Source organism: Amblyomma americanum, chromosome 5 (genome assembly GCF_052857255.1).
Source record: "Amblyomma americanum isolate KBUSLIRL-KWMA chromosome 5, ASM5285725v1, whole genome shotgun sequence".
Classification (NCBI taxonomy): domain Eukaryota; kingdom Metazoa; phylum Arthropoda; class Arachnida; order Ixodida; family Ixodidae; genus Amblyomma; species Amblyomma americanum.
The window spans coordinates 98089390-98110872 of record NC_135501.1 but is presented as its reverse complement, the minus strand read 5'-3'; the positions used below and the strand labels follow the sequence as shown (position 1 = coordinate 98110872).

Below are 21483 nucleotides of genomic sequence, written 5' to 3'. Positions count from 1 at the left end.
AACAATGGGGCCTCATTCCCCGAATACAGCAGCGAGCTGCCGGTCGTCGTCCGCTAATCTTCGCAGGCATGGCAACTGACGAAGCGACTCCTTTTGGCTACTAGACCCGACCCTGCGTTCTTGTCCGAGTGTCGACTGACATCTAAAGAACCGCTGTCGGCAGTGCGTGGAATCTTTCGGCTGGCTACGAGATCATCCCCTTCCGCTGTCAACGTGACACAAGGGCATCCTCCTGTCTCCCTGGCTCAACACGTGACGAGGGCGTGTCCCCATGTATGTTGGTGCGTGTTTGTGCGTGCTAATAAACGTTTGAGCCACTCCCACCCTGGCGGAAACGTCATCAACCTGGGAAATTTGGGGAACAGGAACTGTATACAACTGGACAGCAAGTGCAGTAAAAATCGTGCTCCTCTGGTGTGCTCCTCTTCTGTGCTCCCATGTAATGCTCAGTCGTGTTCCCTTTTGGGCGCTCCATTTCTGTGCTCTATTTAGGGATCATGCTCCCTTTTACGGCTCTTTAAGCCCCCTTTTAGGATCCTCTCTTCGGAGAGAAGTTCCCTTTGACCTCTACCTATGTAAATAATGTAAATAAACCCTCCAGTAATCTTCCTTCTATTATCCAAGTCATTTAACTCGTCGGCAGTCCTGGCCTGGTGGTGGGGGCGGTGTTCGCAGCAAGCGTCGTTCTTGAGCTGTGGCCCCGTCGGGAGCTACTCCGAACCCACACCCAACAACTGGTGGCCGCGGTGGAGTGAACAGGGTGACATGGTGCTGCATCTGCGGTTGGGTGCTTGGTTTTTGCTTTAGATCCTCCAGGCTTCAAATTCTGGGTTAATAATTTGAACTGCTGGTTGATCTGGTGTTTATCTGTAGCACAGGGGTAGTAGCTCAGAATCACCATGAGCGAGCAAAACCAATATGTAAAGGCAGCGACCATGGACCTGACGAGGTTGTCGAGGGCAGATCTGTGGTTTTTGTGCGATGAGTTAGGAGTGGATGTGGAGGAAAGCGCGAAAAATTCGGACATTATCCAAGCAATCAAAATTTTTGAGACAGAATTAGACGATGATTTCGAAATTGCCTCGGATAACACGAAAAGATGGGCGAAAAAACAGGAGCTTAAAAGAGCAGCGGAAATGGAAAGGTAGAAACAAGAGGCAGAGCTGCAGGAGCGCAATCGAGTTATTTCTTTTTTATAACAGAATGCCAGGTTCACATGAACACACATACAAATAAAGACTTGGGAGTGCCTATTACAGTGCACATGTGGCCTTCCAAACCGCCTGGCTATGCTAAAAAAATGAAACAAAATATGCTGCATGTGAGGAAATGAGAAATGAAGAGTAAATTACACAGCACGAACTTCACATGTGGTGTTAGGGAAACAAAAAGTGCAGTGCCTGCATCTAAATTTTTTCGAGCAAGGCCGTGATGGTAAGTTGAAGATGGATGGTGGCGAGCATGGTGGAGGCTCTTTCAAACGTGAAAAATGTGTCACTGGTGCTCTTCTAAGCCTGCTCTCAAAAAGCAAGAGTTGACAGCTTGCTGCACTCTTAATAGCGGCCCGCGCCTCCATAGCTATCCCGAGACTGGCCATACGCTCCGCCACCATAGCTGTCATAGGAGGCATAGCAATCGTCTGATCGGGGACCACCTCCACTGAAGCTGCCGACCGCTGGACGTGCTCCGCCGTAGTTGCCCTGCCTGCCCACATATCCCCTGTCGTCGTAGCTGCTAGCGTAGCCACCAGGGGAAGGTGCAGGAGGTGCATATCCAGCGCCACTGCTTCTGAAGTCGCCGCCTCCCCTCTGCAACGGTGGTTTGGAGTAATCTCTGTTGTAGCCACCAGAACCGTCGCCATATCCGCCTGCACTGCCGATTCCCTGGCTCTGGTAGCTATTTACCATCATGTCAGAGGGCGCATTGTACGGGTATTGATGGGTGTACTGGCTGACAGGTGCTTGCCCGTAGCCATCGTCATAGCCACCGCTGTTTCCATAGTCCTGGCTTGCGCCATTGTTGTAGTACGAGTCCTGGTAGTAGGAGGCCGTACTTGGCGGTCCCTCCCAACGGCCTCGCTTGGCACGTGGTCCTCCAGCCCCCATGGGTGGCCCTACATGAGGTGGCATGCCACGACCGGGAGGTGGCGGAGCATCACCCCTTATTGCCGGTTCTCCTCGCATCGGTGGTCCTCCAGGCATGTCACGGCCGGGCGTCCACCCGCAAAGCCTCAGCCATGAGGGGCATTGAAGTCGCCTCGTCCCCGAGGAGCAAAGTCCTCCCTGCCCCGTGGTGAGAATTCCCCACGGCCCCGTGGTGTGAAGTCCCCATGGCCCCGTGGTGGGAAGTCGCCACGACAACGTGGCGCGAAGTCCCCACGACCCTGTGTGGGAGGTCCACCACGTCCTATTGTGAAGCCACATCCTAGGGGCACAAACTCTCCACTGGCTCCACCTCGCTCTCGTGGTGCAAAGTCACCATCTCCCCCTCGACCTCGACGCCAGACAAAAACGCGGTAAAGAAAAAAGCAAAACGGCCCGAAAGATCACAACACGCCAAGTCGCGTGACATTCTGGGGAGGCGTGCGAGTGCCTCCAGAAACAGAGGCCAGGTATGCAGGCGGGTTCCGCGCGTGTACTTGAGAAGGACGGGTCTAGTTTCCGCACTGGATTCAGGGAAGCGCGCAGGGCGAAAGCGTAGCCGAGCTTACTTGCGACGAGAAAAAAGGGTAGCTTCTAATGCTGGAAGCGGTTTATCAACAGGAGTCGGTTCCCAACTCTGCATGCTTTCCCAAGGCCTCCTGAGCGCGTCGAGGGGCCGTGGAGATGACAGGGGTGGTCAAGAACGGCGGTTTTCAGTTGCCTTTTGTGACAAGTTGACAGAAGTACAAGCAGTCAGAGCGCGACCTCGGCGGGTGCATCGGAAAAACTAATCCTTTCAAAACGGGAGAGGTGAGCCAACTTGCACCCCGCGTAGCCAATCGAAGTAGCTGTTTTTTTATTCCTATTTTTTTGTGGGTGCGTGAAATCGGAGATGGAAACGCTACGTTGTTTGGGAAAAGGTTTTGAGTTGATCGGATTTAGATGTATTTGCTCTTATATTGCGGCAGAGGCTATTCCCTTTGAGTTAGATATGAGTATCGAATTGCCGTGCTACCAAATGATAAGGACAATCACAAGAATACAGCGACGACAGTTTCAGAGTAGACAATGAGTTGTTTGCGTTGGTAGATTCGCGAGACCTAGGAAGTTTCTGTGTGTTTGAAATTTTGGAACAGGTTTGCTTTGTATCTTTAGTAGTTTCAGACGTGCTAAACTTGGTCGCGATACGAGGGGTTTGTTGTTACAATAACGAAAATGTAGCTAGTGCATTGCGTAGTCAATGAAAATACGTGTATTTGGGTACATTTGAGTAATTCTGTTTAGCGGCGTGTGGTTTATTAGCCGTTGGTGTTATTCGGAGGCTAACCGATTACAGTAAGGCCGAAGAATTCTGAAGAGAACAGCTGTAGCAGCTTTGTGCATAGATGAGGGTGACCAGGTATAACATTGTCAAAATTAGTTTAAGGGAAGGATCTCGCTAGTACGAGAGTGAGTAAGGTTTTTGATGCGTAGTCGCATCTTTGCGAGTTCAACCGGAGCCGTTGATTCTCAGTCTCGAGCGATCAAGCTTCTTTGAGAAAAACCTGCAGAATAATCTGAGTGTGGGCCAAACTTTTAAGCAGACTTTCGATATTCGGGTGGTTTAGGGGGATCAGAGCTTTGATTAATAAGGATTGAAGTTTCTATTCAAAATTTGGAGCCTTTGACATACCACCGCTTATCGTACAACGTGGCCGTCTGTCCTTTGCGACCTCAGATATGACGCGGACGCTAGCTTTGATCCTAAATTTGGGAAAAATTGAGGGATCATTATTCGCGAGCAGGATTTGGTTTGACATTAGAAGGAAGCCTGGTGTGTCTGGAGTGAATTCAGGGCGCTTGCGCGTGGGGCAGTACTTTTTTGTTCGGAACGTCCCATCTATGCTTTCCTTTGTTGGTGGTTTGGTGCTTTCTGTTTGTTGGAGTTGATACTGCAAGCCAGGAAATCAGCGTGTTTGTGCGTGCTAATAATACAAGTATCAGCCACTCCCACCCTGGCGGAAACGTCTTCAACCTGGGGAATCTGGGGAACAAGAACTGTATAAAACTGGACAGCGAGTGCAGTGAAAATCGTGCTCCTCTGGTGTGCTCCTCTTCTGTGCTCCCATGTAACGCTCAGTCGTGTTCCTTTTTGGGTGCTTCATTTATGGGCCCCATTTAGAGATCATGCTCCCTTTTAAGGCTCTTTAAGCCTCTCTTTAGATCCTTTCTTCGGAGAGAAGTTCCCTTTGACCTCTACCTATGTAATTAATGTCTATAAACCCTCCAGTAATCTTCCTTCCACATCCAAGTCCTTTTACTCGTCGGCAGTCCTGGCCTGGTGGTGGTGGTGGTGGCGGTGTTCGGAGCAACCGTCGTTCTTGACCTGTGGTCCCGTCGGTAGCGACTCCGAACCCAATTCCAAAAACCCTTGTGTTGCCCCTTATGCGACGCTTCCACGGCTCGAGATGTGATTTTGTAGTTTGATGCACTGATAACAGTTGGTTCAAAACTGTTCAATCAGGTTGGTTGTTCTTTTAGTGAAGTTTGAGATTGCGGACTTTTACCATTAAATGGCTTGGGGGACGCGATGAAATGCTTTTTAAAAAAATCACAATCACTGCATAAAGGCACAGCGATGAGTGCGGAGAACGACGAAGGTCGGTTGCTAATTCGAAGATTTGAGTATGACAGGAAAGATTTTTTTGAGACCCGTCATTGTCAGCACAGTAGCATTTCAAAATGAACATTGCCGTTTGAGTGTGGCAGTTTATATATTTTGCACCAGAAACGAGAAGTCGATTTTTAAATCTTTAAAAAGCTGGTTTTTTGTGATCAAATGCCATGTTCAAGCTTTGCCGAAAAAATGATGTTATAGTGTCTATTTTACACGTCGTTTATTATTTGAGAGACCAGCGGCATAGCAAAGAACCGACACCTGCTGTGAAAGGAAACACAACACAAAACATAATTTTATGTTCTAGTCACAAAAGATTTTTTTTAGTTTGCCTCCGCTTCAGTTTACTGTTGTTTCTGCTATTATTTCCTGTTGCTCATTGCAGGCTGCTGTACTAATGAATTCCGTATGGAATGTTGTACGCTAGTCCCACTTGAATATTACACAACTGTATTGATAAGCTGCTCAAAATCCAAAAGATTCACTTATGCAAGAGCGTATTAGAGAACGGCGTTATACCATTCAATAGCATACTGTATTCGCCTAATTTTATGTTAGGATGTCTTCCGGCTTGTACTCACTGCGTCAGTACGTGCTGATTCGTGAAATATTTATTCATGTATTGTTTCAAGGTTGCTCCAAATCAGATACCACAAGGTGGCGCGTGCCGTAAATCTCATCTGGTAAACAAGTGGATATGGTATAAAACCAAAAAAGCAACCTTCCTCAAGATCGCATGCATTCTCAGAACAGGGCGATTACAAGTCCCGACCGGTAATGAGAAATGTCGCCTGCAGACATTCGTAGGCGGGCCATACCGTACACACTGGGTTCTGAACGCTTACTTGCACCCTAAGACGGACGTAAGGTCATTCGCTAATAGGTTCTCTTTCTGCGCTTCATTAATGGCAATGATTCGCAACCCCCAAGGCTGTTTTTCCATTAGGAGCCAAAAATTAGTCCTCACAAACGCCAATATATCACTATGCCAGTAGAATTTTCTTTACTTTTCAATCCAGACGAAATTTTCATCCCTTTATGTGTTGACAAATTTGTACCTACAATTGCTCATAAACAAATTGATTTAGTGATCAATAGAAAACTCGCACATTAATATCGCGTGTTATTCTGCTCGTACCTATATTTTAGGACGTTAACAAGTCGAAGTGGTATATTGTTCTTTGGTCGCAAAACCTTTGGCGGTGGCGTTAACCACAACCGCATACCGGTTGTTTCAGCAAACACTTTCAACAATTTCAAAAATAGGCTTTTTGAGGAAAACAATAAGGCTGGCTTTTGTGGCATAGTATTACCAGTGTTGGCGGACACCTGAAAACTGGTGAACCATGCTAAGTAGTAAGCTGGTCAAGTAATATTTAATAATTACCTTTTTAACTAAATCATTGGTGCCTAGTTGTAATTAGAAATCTGTAGCCAATCGTTAGTATAGCCACCTCAGGTTTTAGAATTTCGGAAACGCCAATACACTTGGCGCTGTGGCTCGACAAAATTTTGGTTTTTCGATTATAGTTAGGTGCACTGGAGGGGTTGCTTTGCTTGCATGCTTTCAAAAGCGCATGTACTTAGCACGATGCATCGAAATTTTGACGAGCCACAGTGGCGAGGATAGTTGTGTTTTCGAAATTCTAAATTCTGATATGGCGATTAAAACCCCCGGCTGCAAATCAATATTTGCATCTAGTTGTGTATCTGTGATAGTTAAAAGTTTGGCTACCAGAAATTAGTTACCAGCTTAAAAGTTCGTAATATTATGCTGCAAAAACCAAATATTTCGCCCGAAAAAGCCTATCTTTAATATTATTGAATGTCTCACCTAAAACACTTCGCACTGCACCGTGCACTCACTGCGTTACATTTTTAGTCGTTCTGAAGAAAACATTATTATGAAGTGAACTTTTAATGCGTGTATGGCAGGAAGAATGTACTACTGGGGACAACAGTTTCCGGGACGCGAGGTCTAGGAAAAACGTTTATTGTAGCTCCTCGTACCTCGATACCCCGTCACCTCAAATATTCTGAAGACAGGAAGAAGCATTTAAGCCTTTTATGCCTTTGTACAATATCAGGCGACATGGGTAGCGGGGTGGCGCTAAAATGAACCTTTTTCCTAGAACTCGCATCCGGGAAACTGTTGTCCCCAGTAGAACAAGCAAACTGCTGAATCTCAGCATTTCTTTGATTTTCAGAATATGAAAAGCGTTGCCAATTTTTATCGTGTAGTGCTGCTTGTGAGTCAACAACGCCTGTTTGGCACATGGTAAAATAAACAGTTACATATCGTTCTAAAAACCAAAGAAAAACGGCTAATGTTCGGGGTTTTCAGCGAAATCCGAGAACACAAACTGTCGTTCTTAGATACACGGAATACTTGGTATGCTCCCTAGGGAACCCAAAACGTCTAGTCTTTGGAGATTAAATGTCAAATTTTTGTTGCCATATATTTTCCGGGTGTTCATTTTAATTCGTAGGATCGTTGTGCGCGATAGTTAAATCCAACGAAGAATATTTCATACGCCAACGAGTAGTTGTTTGCGGTGTATCATGACTTACGGAAGTTGTCGTGTTACACATCTATCAAGTGTGATGAGCTATATATACAGCGCGCAAACAATATTTAATTGAAGGTTTCCGGCATGCGCCTCTGAAGCAAATTGTGTATGAATCAATCAGCTTCACTTCCGGCAACAAGGCTGTCACATATATTTGAAACAGCCTAAATTAAATTTTAAAGAAAAAAACGAGAAGAAGGCAACGTGGATCAACCGCAGAATAAAGAAGTTGAAGAAGCATTCGGTGAGGTGGAGAGAGATGACTGGTGGAGAAGCATTCGGTGAGGTGGAGAGAAATGATTGGTGGAGAAGCATTCGTAGCGGTGGAGAGAAATGATTGGTGGAGAAGAGAAGAAAAATACGACGACAAGGCATGCGTGTACGAATACGAAGGCTATAAAAGGGCCAGCGAGAGCAAGGTACGGGGGGGGGGGGGGGGAGGAGAACAGCAGAGAAGCGGAGGCTCCGGCGGGTCAGGGACACATCGGCTGGAAGAGAGCGACGCTGGCTACTGCTCCGGTGAGCTCGCGTTCCACGACTACGCATCATGGACTTCCTGCCGTGCCTCTGCCCGTTCAGGGGAGTCAGCGGAGGACGCGACCACCTGCAACGGCCAGGGGTGTCTACCAACGCTGTTGCCACCCATCCGGGTGGTGCCCCCAGCGCCAATAATACCGGCATCACCTCCACGGGCGTTTGGACCGGGAGCTTGTACTACGCAGCCAGCGACGCCCCCAGCGACACCAGCCGAAGCACGTCGAACGCCGCCTCGACGCCGGCTACTGGATCCATACAACGCCGCAGCCGCACCGAACCAACCGTGAGCACGAACGCCGGCCACAAATAGTAGAACGCTAGTAGTAGACGTTGGTAGCAGTATGCCCGGGTCGGGTGTATTTATAGTCGTTACGTTTTGTGTTAGTTTTGTTAGTTTTGTGTTATAGTGTGTGTCACGTAGGGTGTATTAAATGTGCGTTTGTGTGGGTACACTTGTCGCCTAGTCCATTCTTTCGGTCCTAGTGTCCTCCGGAGAGATGCGTGACAAAGATAAGTGGCGAGCCTGCCAGGATAGCTTTGGGGCAAGGCTAGGAGCGCAGTGAATGGGCCACGGCATTATTCATGTGTTTAGTCGGAGAGCCACTGAATGTCTTTAGAAGGATGCCTGCTGCTGATTCCATGGACTACGAGAAAGTAAAAAAGGCACTCCTCCAAAGATTCAGGCTTACGGCAGAGGGTTATCGTAAGAGATTTCGCACAGCGAAACCTGAGGATTCGGAAACCGCTAAGCAGTTTTCCTGCAAGCTGAAAACTATTCTGATAGGTGACTTTATATGTCAAACACTGAAAAAAGTTTTGAAGGGGTGCGTGACAAGCTGGTCACAGAGCAATTTTTAGTGTGTTGCAGCTCAAAGCTAGCGCTATTGCTGAAGGAAAGAAAGTTGTGTTCATTGGAAGAGTTCGCCGACGCTGCAGACTAATTCCTCATAGCTCCAGGGCTAAGAAATTTTAGTAAGGCAAAGGAGGAAACCCAAGAGACCCTAGAGACAGATGCGGCAAAACCAAGAGCATATGTCGGTGCTTCTAAGGCGCCAGTAAGGTGTTTTCTCAATGGCAACGTAGGACACCGTGCAGTTGACTGTCGGACTAGTAGTGCTGCCCAAAAAGAACAGGTTGTGTGTCAAGGTTGTAAGAGGAGGGGTCATAATCTGGATGAGTGCCGATACAGAACTCAGGACCAAGCTGCGGGCGATGTCACTCTAGTTAAGAACTTGTCACGCCATCCGAATTTGCGCAGCTGAAAGGAGAGCAAACACCGCTGGAAAATGAGGCAGTGAGTGGAACACCCAAGTCGAAAGCAGCAATGCCAGTGGTGGTTGGGCAAATAGGGGAGCGTCCTATATTGGTGCTTAGAGACCGCGGAGCCAACACAGTTTTGGTTGAGAGAAGCCTAGTGAAGGACGAGGATCTTGCGGGGGAAGCGTCAGCCGTCACTCTTGTAGATAGCACAGTAAGTTACCTTCCTGAAGCCAGGATTCTAGTGTCGACGCCATATTATACTGGGCAGGAAGTGGCAAAATGCGTAGACAAACCCATCTACGATCTCATGTTGGGAAACATTAGGGGTGCAAGAAGTGTCGAAGACCCCGATCCCGAGTGGAGGATGCTCGACGTTGAGGAACATGCAAAGGAGCAAAGGCCCGCCATAGCACAGACGGGTGCAGTGATAGTCTCGTAGACAATGGAGACAAGAGCTCAAGCGACAGACCGAGCAACGCAGCGTCCATTCTCTACTCCTGTTGCGATGTGCCTGAGTGTAACACCGAGCGAAATCGCAATTAGGCAAAAAGAAGGCACGAATCTGAAGGCCTGCTTCGAAAGAGTCGGGGAAAAGTGAAAAAAAAAGAAGAGTCGTACGTCATTCAAATATCAATTGGTAAACGGTTTTCTGCACAGGGAATTGATATTTAGTTCAGGAAGGCGAGTCCAACAGCTGGTGTTAGCAACAGATATGCGAGAGACCATGCTACGCCTAGGACATGACGCCATTATCGCCGGACACCACGGTGTTAAAACACGGTGCCTAGGATCACAGAGGAGTTCTTCTGGCCGTGTGTTCAGAGTGACGTAAAGCACATTGTCCGCTCATGTGACGTGTGCCAGCGCACAGTTCCGAAGTGAAGAATTGGTTCAGTACCTCTGGGGAAGGTGCCCGCCATCGACCTACCGTTTCAGCGAGCGGCTATTGACATTGTGGGGCGAATCTCTCCAGTATCCACCAAAGGCAATAGATATATGTGCTTACTCTGGTTGACGTGGCCACTCGTTATCCTGACGCTATTTCACTGAGGGCTATTGACAGTATACAATTGGCGGAGGGTCTTGTGGGAATGTTTTCGCGTTATATGTTCCCGAGGGAATTTTTTAGTGACCGGGGCTCGAACTGCACTTCGGAACAAACGGAGGAGGTTAACCGCCTTTTGTCAGTAAGGGAGTTACTGACAATGCCTAACCATCCCATGTGTAACGGGCTTGCAGAGCGGTTCAACGGCACCCTCAAAAATATGATCAAGAAAATGTTCCAGGAGAGACCTACTGATTGGGATAGATATCTTCCAGCTATTTTTTTCGCTTACCGCGAAGTACCGCTAACGAGTCTTGGTTTCTCGCCCTTCGAGATGTCGTATGGGAGAACCGTTAGAGGTCCACTTACAATACTCAAGGAGCTGCCGGCTAATAGGGAGATTGCATCAGATCTCAAGACAACATACACATATGTTCTTGAGTTGCGGGACAAGTTGGAAGAAACATGCAGGCTCCCACATCAAGGCCTGGAAAGGGCGCGCGAATGCTATCAGGCCTACTATGACAAGAAAGCCACTCAAAATAATCTTAAACCGGCCGCCAAGGCTCTCATCCTGCTATCCACGGATCATAGTAAGTTACGGATGCAGTGAAAAGGCCCTTATCATGTGACTAAGAATAAAATTGACTTGGAATATGAGTTATTGATAACTAACACGATGAAGGATTTGCATGCAAACATGTTCAAAAAGTACGAAGAAAGAGGTCCCGTGCAGTGCGCCCCCAAAGTAGCATGCTCGGTAGTAGCCGAGGAGACAGATGATGTTGTCGAGGTGCCCACGTGCTGTGGGAAGAAAACTGTATGATGGAATAGGGTGCTAATAAACCTCAATTTGAATGAAGACCGAAGATCACAGATAAAGGCCCTACTGCAAAACAAAGGGGAGGTGTTTTCGGATGTGCGGGGCAAAACGGATGTCTTATGTTGTAGACTAGATCTCTCTACAGATAGACCAATCAGCGTGAAGCAATACCCACCACCTTTAGCAGTTCAAGAATTAATTGAAATGCAAATGATTTGCAGGTTATGTTGGAGCTTGGTGTGATTGAGAGGTCGTGGTCAACATACAATGCGCCTCTTGTGGTTGTCAAAAACCCGATGGTATTAGCCGACTGTGTTTAGATTGTCGTCGGCTAAATGACATCATAGTACCCGATGCAGAACCCATACCAAGAGTGGACGTGATGTTCGCTAAGGTGGCTCACAAAGATTTTTTTTCAAAATTTCAATTACCAAAGGGTATTGGCAAATACCGATGGAAGATTCGTCTGAAGAGAAGACTGCCTTTTCGTGCTCTGTGCGTTTATTCGAGTTTAAATTCATGCCTTTTGGTTTGAAGACAGCATCTGCAATATTCACGAAGCTGATGAGGAAGGTTTGGATGGGCTTCAAAATGTAGAACACTTTATTGATGATATCCTTGTGGCAACAGATACGTGGGAAGAGCATGTAATTACGCTGGAAAAACTATTTTATAGAATACAGCAAGCCAGGTTGACCATAAAACCGGCAAAATGTGGGGTGGGCATTGAAGCCATCTCTTTTCTCGGACACAAGCTGGGGATGGGCCGCATCGCGACGAAAGACATCTTAGACAAAATACAGCAGGCCCAGACACCGACTACCAAGAAAGAAGTACAGTCTTTCCTGGGTCTAACGGGATACTACAGCGACTTTATTCCCGATTATGCCCACATAGCCAACCCGCTTGTCGAACTCACTAAGAAGGGGGCAAGCTATAAGCTAAAGTGGACTGCTGAACATGAAAATGCATTCGTGATGTCAAAAGGGCATATTGCAAAACCGCCTGTCCTGCTTGCTCCGAATCTAGGTAGTTTGTGCTTCGCACTGATGCACCAGACCGAGCGTTAGGAGCCGTGCTCTTGCAAGAAGAGAATCGCGGGCTACATCCGGTGTTTTTTGCAAGCAAGAGATTATCGGCTAGTGAACGCAACTACTCTACTGTTGAAAAGGAATGTTTGGCAGTGGTGCAGGCGGTAAAGAAATTCGACATTTATCGTTATTGAAGACATGTCAGGATTCGAACAGATCATCAGCCACTTGAATACTTAACGAAGGCCAAAATGAACAATAGTAAAGTCATGAGATGGAAATTGGCCGTGCAGGAATACTCATTTCAGGTCGAATATATTAAAGGCAGAGATAACGTTGCAGCGGACTTCATTAGTAGAGCCAACTGAATAGCTCTAGATATCTCTGGGATGTATCTTGTTATTGCGGTGTTTATGTATCTCTGAGATTTACCTTGTGTTTGTTTTTGCTGTTGTTGATGTTATGTGATCATACAAGGGAGTGTGTTGTGGACACGAACCTGTTGTGGACACGAACAACGGCAGTGGTGTGTTAGTGTTCTGAAAACGCAATTTGGTGTGCTGTGTTAGTGGTGTGCGTTTGGTGTCTGCTGGACATCTGCGGTGTGGTGTGTGCTGGGTCCAGATTCGCCACAGAAGATAGTCGTTTAGCTGGCTAGCTTGAAGAGAAGATGACGTGAGCAGTTTTCCATGGAAAAACTCTTGAGAGGGGGCCCTTGTTACATATAATTGAAGGAGCCATATTAAATTCTAAAGGAAAGAGGTGTGAAGAAGACAACGTGGATTAAGCGAAGAATAAAGAAGATGAAGAAGAAGCATTCGGTGAGGTGGAGAGAGATAATTGGTGGAGAAGCATTCGGTGAGGTGGAGAGAGATGATTGGTGGAGAAGAGAAGAAGACGACGACAAGGCTTACGTGTACTAATGTGAAGGCTATAAAAGGGCGAGTGAGAGCGAGGCACGGGGGGGGGGGGGGTACAGCAGAGAAGCGGAGGCTCCGGCTCCGGAAGGTCAGGGACACGTCGGCAGGGACACAGAGCGGCGCCGGCTACTGCTCCGGTGAGCTCGCGTTCTACGGCTTCGCATCGTGGAAATTCCTGCCGTGCCTGAGCCCGTTCCTGGGAATCAACAGAGTACGCGACCACCTGCTACGGCCAGGGGTGTCTCCAGCGTTGTTGCCACCCAACCGGGTGGTGCCCCCAACACCGACAACACTGGTATCACCTCCACAGGCGCTTGGAGCAGGAGCTTGTACTACGCAGCCAGCGACACCGCCAGCGACGCCAGCCCAAGCACGTCGAACACCGCCTCGACGCCGGCTACTGGATCCATACAACGCCGCAGCCGCACCGAACCAACCGTGAGCACGAAGGCCGACCACGAATAGTAGAACGCTAATAGTAGACGCTGGTAGCAGTGTGCCCGGGTCGGGTGTATTTATAGTGTTAGTTTTGTTTGTTTTGTGTTCTAGTGCGTGTGACACGTAGGGTGTATTAAATGTGCGTTTGTGTCGGTACACCGGTCGCCTAGTCCATTCTTTCGGTTCGAGTGTTCTCCGGAGAGATCCGTGACAAAGGCAAGGAATAAACGTTCATGGGCGTTTTCAATCAATGCCTTATTATATAAAAAATCAAAAGATAATAATGATAATCTTCTACTTTTTACAAGACGCCTTGAAGAACCGTTAAATGATCTAAGTGTGGTGTGCGCAACGGCCCCATGATATGCAGAGTATGCTAAACTCAGTGTTAAACAGTGAGTTAACCCTCCGTGCCAGAATCGGTCGGGATATATTGTCAATAAATACCCAAGCACATACTGCCAGTCAGCGGCACCCATGCGTTTTGAGTGTCGCTCATGGTCCGATATTACCGGTTAGGTGAGCAATGTACAAGGAGTGTCAAAAGTTCTGATGCTATAGTTCCTTTTTTTCAGGCGTATATTCTGTTTGCTGAGACAGCTATGAGGCTACCAAGTTTCTCAGTGGTGAGCACGATACTTCTACGACCTACTACACAAACTTTGAACTTTAGGGGTGCTGTATATATCCCACTACACGGCGCAAGCCATGACGCGATAAAGTTTTCTCGTCACTTATACACAAAATCAGCTATAGTTGATATCGTGGAAGGAGGAGTGGCAGAAGAAAAGGAGCAAGAACGTAAGTCACGTTTCATCTTTGCAGCTGCGGTTGGAGAAATCTTGCCTTTCATTCCAACCTTTAAAGCAGTTCAATGATAGGAGTAGAACATGCCACTTTTGTTGTAGCTCCTTGTTGTTATAGTTTACTCGCAGGACTAAACAGTCTTCAGCGGATCACTATAAATTCAGTTAAAAGAGCTTTCGGTTAATATTTTTATGCATATGCTCAGAGCAAAGATATTCGTAAAAATTTATGTAATGGAATATCCGGCGCCTATTCTCTTTCAACGCTTAGCATTCCGATGAAGAAAAGGTTACCAGATGATAAAACGCGCAGTAACGGTCTCAGCAATATAAGCTTTCGCGCTCTCAACTTGTGTCGCGCTTTCACGTGCCAATGAAGAACGGCTGTACACAAAGAAAAAGCCCATGTCTTTTGGCAGTAGTCTCGTCCAGCAGAGCAAAACCTTTATGATTTTCATATCCGAGCATAAAACCAAAGTGCACACAATGCCAAAATCACGTTTAACACTTTGCTCAGTAGTTTACAGAGAATTCAGTGAAAACTTGAGCTTAGGATGCTAAGTACTGGCTCTTCTTCTTCAGTGATTGTTGGGAAGGATGAAAAGGAGGGAGACACGGGCTTGTCTACTGGAGGACTAGCCTCCACGCCCACAGCCGGCGTGTCGTAGAAAGAGGAGGGGAGGGGAAAAAAGATTGAAAGGAAAGGGTAGGCGCGAAGCCGCAATGATAATGTCGAATGACATACGCAGTCCCCTGTGGCCTATAAGCGGCCAGAGAGGCCGGAGGCCTCCAGGAAGTTGAGGAGGTGCCGAAGGGCTTTGGCAGGATTGTGACAGCCGGGGAAGAGAAGGTGGTCCGCTGATGTGCAGGGGAGGCCCAGGGAGCGGTAGCCAGCCTCCATGATAGTCCTTGCGGAGACAAGGGCAGGGCATGCACACAGGAGGTGTTGGGCAGTCTCTTCCGGGTAAGTGCAGAAGGAGCAACCCGGGGAGTCAGAGAGGCCGATGCGGAAAAGGCGGGAGCCGGTGTTGGCGCAGCCTACCCTGAGTCTCAGTAGGAGGCTGCGCTCTTTGCAGTCCACGCCTCGAGTTGGAAGTACTGGCTCCTCAAGTTACCTGTATATATATGATATAATGAGAGGATTTGTCACTGCGATCAAGGTGATGCTCGACGCAGATGTTCTTTTTGTAAATATTTTATGAGTCACGGTTGATGATTTGCGATCGTTCATGTTCTCTCTCGTTTTTTTCTATCTGCGTTTGTGTAACTAACGTTGATAAATGCGTTTTCATTAGTCAAAAAACAGCTTAGTGCTCCTTTCGTGCTGTCCATATTTATGGCTGTATATTCCTTAAAGTTCGTGGTTACGTGTTGTAATGAATGTGAGTTAATAGGGACTAGCGTGAATCTGTGTCGCTCGTCAAGGACATCATCCTAATGTAATGCTCGCAAATTGCAAGCGTTACCTGAATTTGGTTACTTACATTGTGAAAAATGTGATGTTAAAATGTTAATATAAATAAAAAGAGAATGACGTGAATGAAGCAAACTTCAATATATTTTTTTCTCCTTTTGGATGCTGTGCACTTGAGTCCATTTATCGGCATGTATTCAAGCTCGCATAGGGAACGGGATGAAAGGGCGATCGCTTCATAGCTCTCTAGCACGGTTATTTCAACGCGACAAGCTGGTATGCATTTGCGAATTGTTGGATTATGGGCAGCACACTGGCACACGGCAGTCCAAACTATTCCCGCATCGAACAGGCTGCCACACAGCAAGCTCTGGCGTGCGTAGATCCGCGGTGTCATTTGAAAACCTTGAGATTATCTCGGGATTAAATTCTTTATATACAGCAGTGTCGGCAATAATACAAAGATAAGCAGTGTAACACATCATCGACATCATGCAATGCATTTATAGCATACATAATAATCAATCATAATACATTTTTGTAGGCTGACATATTCGTCAGCTTAACCATTAAGAGCTCTAAGCTTCACGATGAAAAGTTTAAAAAGGAGAACGATCAAGGTTATATAAATGCAGATAAATGCACCTTGTTTCAAATTTTTAATACTTTTGAGCAGTCACTGGCTCAACGTCTAATATTCTGTACGTGAATAATTATTGAGCAAGATTTTGGGAGCGTGTAGCTCTCAAAAGCCATGCAAGAAAATATTTCATATCTTCTAAGCTGTTCCAACTCGTTCCCAGGTTCCGTTGTCCGGCCATTACACGCGATAGTTAAGTTGTTTGGTATGCGGACCTCGTCAGCTCTCTTCGCCTGACTACCTTTCCTGGAAGTGCACCAGTTGTGCCTGTGGTGGTGCGGGCAGAGCAGCTTTACCTTAATTTTTTTTTTGCTTAAGAAGCCCGATTAATGATGACCTAGAAGTAGAGGAAATTTTATTATAACCGATTGTCGCAATCTAGGGCACAGTTCTCATTACAGAAACACAGTGCTGGCTCCTTTGTTACACGCAGGACTGACCAAGCTACTGCGATACCAGAAGAAGGTACTCAACAAAATTCGTTGTTGCAGTTCGCATTTTATTGTTTCTTTTCTTTTGTACCTTGGACAGTTATTTTCCTTTTCATATACTACTCAGAATCATGGCGGCATGTGCTGTTCTCGCCAAGGCGTACAAAATAAAGCAGAGTTCCATTTCGTCTTCAACAAGAGATTGTTTCTATTCTTCCCCTTCTGCCTTTTTTCCGCCTTTAGACGGAATTTGTTCCCACCCTAACTTCTGGACACGTTCACATTCGGTAATGGGGCCTCGACCCAATGAGGTCACGCTGAACAACTGGCCTCGTGATTATGTTCCCTGATTGGGTGCTGCATATTCGGTGGTTCCCTCGGCTAAGGACGTGACGCTCTTCTTTTTTCTGTTTACTCATGTGGCTAGCCATTACTTATCGAATTTGGTGCTCGTCGCTAGCATGCCGCTTTACGGCTCGTTATTGTTTTGTGGTAACGTCTGTACCTTTACGAACCTTTATATTGCAACATTATACTGAAAATAAAACATATCATTTCTTAGTGCTTAGGAAACGGCATATTATGCGCAGATGTTTTCTTTTTTCTGTTATGAATCAACATACAATGCGGAAGAACTGCAGAGAGCTTTGATGATGTCCAACAATTGTGGACATTTATTTGTAAGTGTTAACGTTTTATTTTATGCGCCTTCTGCGTCGGCCAATCTGGCCTGTAGTATAGTGAAGTAAATAAATAAATAATTAAATAGAAGTAATAAATAAACAAAGCAACTAAAGCAATCTTTAACGCGAAAGTCTTTATGAAGGCAATTTTTCTATATATTGCAAGATTTCGATTTAAGAATCAATATAGGTGCAGACATCCTGCGAAATTTTAATTGAATTTCAAATTTGTTTTTAGAAAAAGAAAGGACACAGTAACTGTCTCACATATCTCAGTGGAGACCCCGAACTGCGCCATTACGGAAGGGATAAAGAAGGGACTGAAAGAAGAAAGAAAGGAAGAAAGAGGTGCCGTAGTGGTCGTCTCCGGAATAATTTCGACCACCTGGTAATCTTTAACATTCACGGACATCAAAAACAACTCAGGCGCCTTTTGCGTTTCGCATCCATCGACACACGGCAGCCGCGGTCGGTGTCGAAGCCGGGTATTCCGATTCAGTAGACAAGAGTCTTAACCACTAAGCCACAACGGCGGGTTATTCCGTCGGCAGGCTGGCATTTCTTTTTGCCAGGCTAGCATTTGTTTCCTAATAACGTTGTTGCTAACTTCTAAAGCGTTACGTACTGTTTTTTTTTACACCAGCTTACTGCGCAGTGCGACCGATGGAAACACTAGGACATGAAGATTTTTCTACACATCCAAAGAATGGATCATTATTTCCAATAATCATTAGCAGTAGCTTACAATTTTTCAATATTCAAAAATTTTTGCAACAGTGTTAGACATGATAATTCAACGGTAACGAGAACAAGGAACATTTTTCATGGCACTTCTCCCGACGTCGTCCTTGTAAATTACGTCAGAAGTGACCTACATTTTACCTCTGTTACTTCGAAAACAAATATTTGATACGACTGCACTGTGCACTCAATACACTGATGGTGCAGTTCTTGAGTTGTGACGTGAAATAGTGCGCAACAAATTATATAAAACCCTGAGACTAATTCTCGGGTTATATTGGTCCTCACAAAAGAAACGCACTTGCTTCGCATTGACAGCCTGAAAAGCAATTTCATTCATACTCATACTTGAAAATCATGTGCCCAGCCCCTGTCTCCGATATTAACACTATCACGCAGGTGTAGATGTTGACCGAGGTACTGAAATTCAGCATAGGCACTGGACCTGTTAGTATTGGCGGCGTTAAAGGAAACCTATGCAACATCAGAAATTCATAGACGCGTAGATGGTCTGAGGCCATGAACTGCATCAGCATAATGTAATATAAATGACGCTTTTTCATTTGTTACTTTGCTATTTCATAATTTTTCATTTCGCGCTCCTTTCCCTTTGCCGCAACCATTTTCCTGAAAGTTGTGGCAATTAATTTCGCTTCAAATTGGTTGTCATTAAGGGTTAGGTCCTGAATTGATGTTTTATATTTGGTGCATTTGCGCTTTTTTTTGGAAGACTTTACGGTCAGGAAATAAGTTTAATCCTTTTCCTACGTTGCTCTAGTTTGGTTTTGGTTTTGGGGGTTTAACGTCCCAAAGCGACTCAGGCTATGAGGGACGCCGTAGTGAAGCGCTCCGGAAATTCCGACCACCTGGGGTTCTTTAACTTGCACTGACGTCGCACAGTACACTGGCCCTTAGAATTTTGCCACCATCGAAATTCTACCGCGGCGGCCGGGATTGAACCCGCGTCTTTCAGGTCAGCAGCCGAGTGCCATAACCACTGAGCCACCGCGGCGGCTTCCCCTCTGTTACGTAACACATATCTCGCCTTGTTTGGCCCTTCGCGTTTGATCAAAAGATGATGAGCGCTCGCTTTTGGCACCGATTCCATTTTCTTCCAATCGCTGCACACTTGATGGCATCACTTACCCGCCTCTTCTTCATCCACGAATGCAGACTTTCCTCCCGCATCTCGTCGAGGGCGGTTGTCGCACTCATCTGTCTCACTGGAGGAGCCAGAGGCTTCTCTCAGCGGCTAATGCGAGACACACGACAGAATTTTTTTTTTCTGATGGCGCTCACACTGATTTACGCCGCAATCGATCAGTCACTGCACAGCTGGTTTGCTGCTATTTTGTGCAGCTCTAACAGCTGTGATTCCGAAGCAGGGACTCATAACTGCGCGAACTGTTGCCTTCAGAGTCGCCGATAACTATAATTTCCCTTCGTCCCGTGAGCCATGCTGGGTACTTCATCAAGCAAACACTGAAGCCGTATTCAGGCTACCATTCAAGTTTAAGGAGAAAACGCCGTCATCTACATGCGGTTCGTCCTAAGCTATCCCTTTTTTTTTAAATAACCTGCATTGATGAGTTTTGGTTTCTTTCAGGGTAGGCTAACCGAAGTTAATCCACGCAAAACTGCCAGTTAAACACTGGCGGCAGATAGGCAATCAAGTAGCGGTCAGTATATGCCGCCACTGTCTCCACTTGCCCCACTGCGGACGGCTGGTAAAGAAATGTCTTTTTTTCGTTTTCGAATCTAGAAGTAGAAGTATTGCGCATGTTTCTGAATATAAAGGTGCGGTGTAGGGTTTCCCAGTGTATGCGAGTTTTACGAAGTAGGAGGTAAAAGAGGCACCTTCAAAGATAGACCCCGCGGGTAATGAGTGGCTTGGAAGAACTGTCGACTTCACTTTCCGTCGAAGCGCAGGTTTATAAAAATTGCGAGTAGTCGGAGCTAGAGACCACGTTCACGTTACTCAACCGCACACGAGTACATTCTCTGGCCGTGAGCTTTGACATCGTTTTCAGGTTTACGTGTTTGAACTCTAAGCGTGCTCAGGTTCTCCATAAACGTGTGAAGCAATCCGCATTAAAACTTCTTTGATCTACTGCCGCAGTCAAAAGTATACAGCCGAAGGAGTATGCTTCTAAGCTCTTTAGTGGCCCTCCCTAACACATCTAGCACTCCAAAGGACGCGAAGCCTTTTCTCTTTCGACAGATTACGGTCGCTCAGGATGCATAAAAGTAAAGAGAGAGCAGGGCGACTCCATGAGTTGCTACACTACAAACGCTTTGGGGTAAAACGGGGCTCGCATTTATTCAGAGATATTTCGATGTGCTCCTTAGAGTTATTCTCTCGCACAAACAAGCTGTCACTGACCAGCTCGGCAGTATATGTTCAGTAGGGAAGAAAAACCCGCCTACTTAAAGGGGAAGTTGTGCTCATTCCTTTTATACAACAAATTGTTCCTCGCTGGTTGCTGCGACGAGACGCTCCCTCTGCAGCGCAGTCAGTGGAAGAAAAACGTCTTGCTAAAAATACGAGGGCCCGCGACCATAATAATGTTAGCACCAAAGCAGGGTCCAAGCGGAAAAGACAAATGAACAGAAAGCTACTTAAGCCGCCGGCGACCATTCATTCTTGACAGAGAGAATAGCCACCATAAATATCCCCAGAATGCGGGACCCGCTCCTGAAGGCCGCGCAGCGTGCCGCGCAATAACTGCATTGATTCATGGCAGTATGCGCAAGAAAAGTGTCTCCAAACGCTTTCAGTCCCCCGACGCTCTTACAATCTTCTCTAGTGTTTAGCCTGACTATTTGGAAACGAAGCTAAAGAGTAGTGAATGAATGCGTGACGCCTTCTTTTGCTTATCTTGGGAGAGGACCCAGGATCAGTGTTCCTGAAGCAGAAAGAACTGGTGCTATATGGCGATACGCTACATGGCAACTGCCCAGGCCCAACAAGTTGGGCACGAGTGTAATTAGCACGTCATATTCAGATGTACGCTCAAGGCTATACAGGTAGAGACCTTGCTCTCACTGAGTCCGTGGATCGAAGAGTATTGTCCTTATGTGCCATAATCGAAAAAGAAAACAAAAACACTCTTCACAACATTGATGTTTTACTTATGCGCGAAGAATATAAAGCCCCGTCGGATTGTCATGCTTCCTGCGTTATATAAATAAAGAATGAATATAACAGAAAATGTTTCGTTATGCCCAGCTTTATTCGTTCATGTTCTCGTCAGATACATAAAAAATTACCTTATCCAGATTGATGAGCAGCCAGACGATTTTGAACGGTCCGCAATACGTTCTAACAAAAACACTAAACAATTTCG

At 46.4% G+C, this 21483-nt stretch overlaps 1 protein-coding gene across 1 annotated transcript in view; it reads right to left on the bottom strand.

The window, feature by feature from the left end:
- Window positions 1-1360: 1360 nt before the first annotated feature.
- Window positions 1361-21483, bottom strand: part of LOC144134062 (uncharacterized) — a 41697-nt gene continuing 21574 nt past the window's right edge. The window contains 3 exon segments of the mRNA XM_077667055.1: window positions 1361-2215; window positions 2218-2493; window positions 19283-19388. Of these exon segments, the coding sequence (XP_077523181.1) occupies window positions 1554-2215; window positions 2218-2493; window positions 19283-19388 (1044 nt within the window). The 3' untranslated portion in view covers window positions 1361-1553.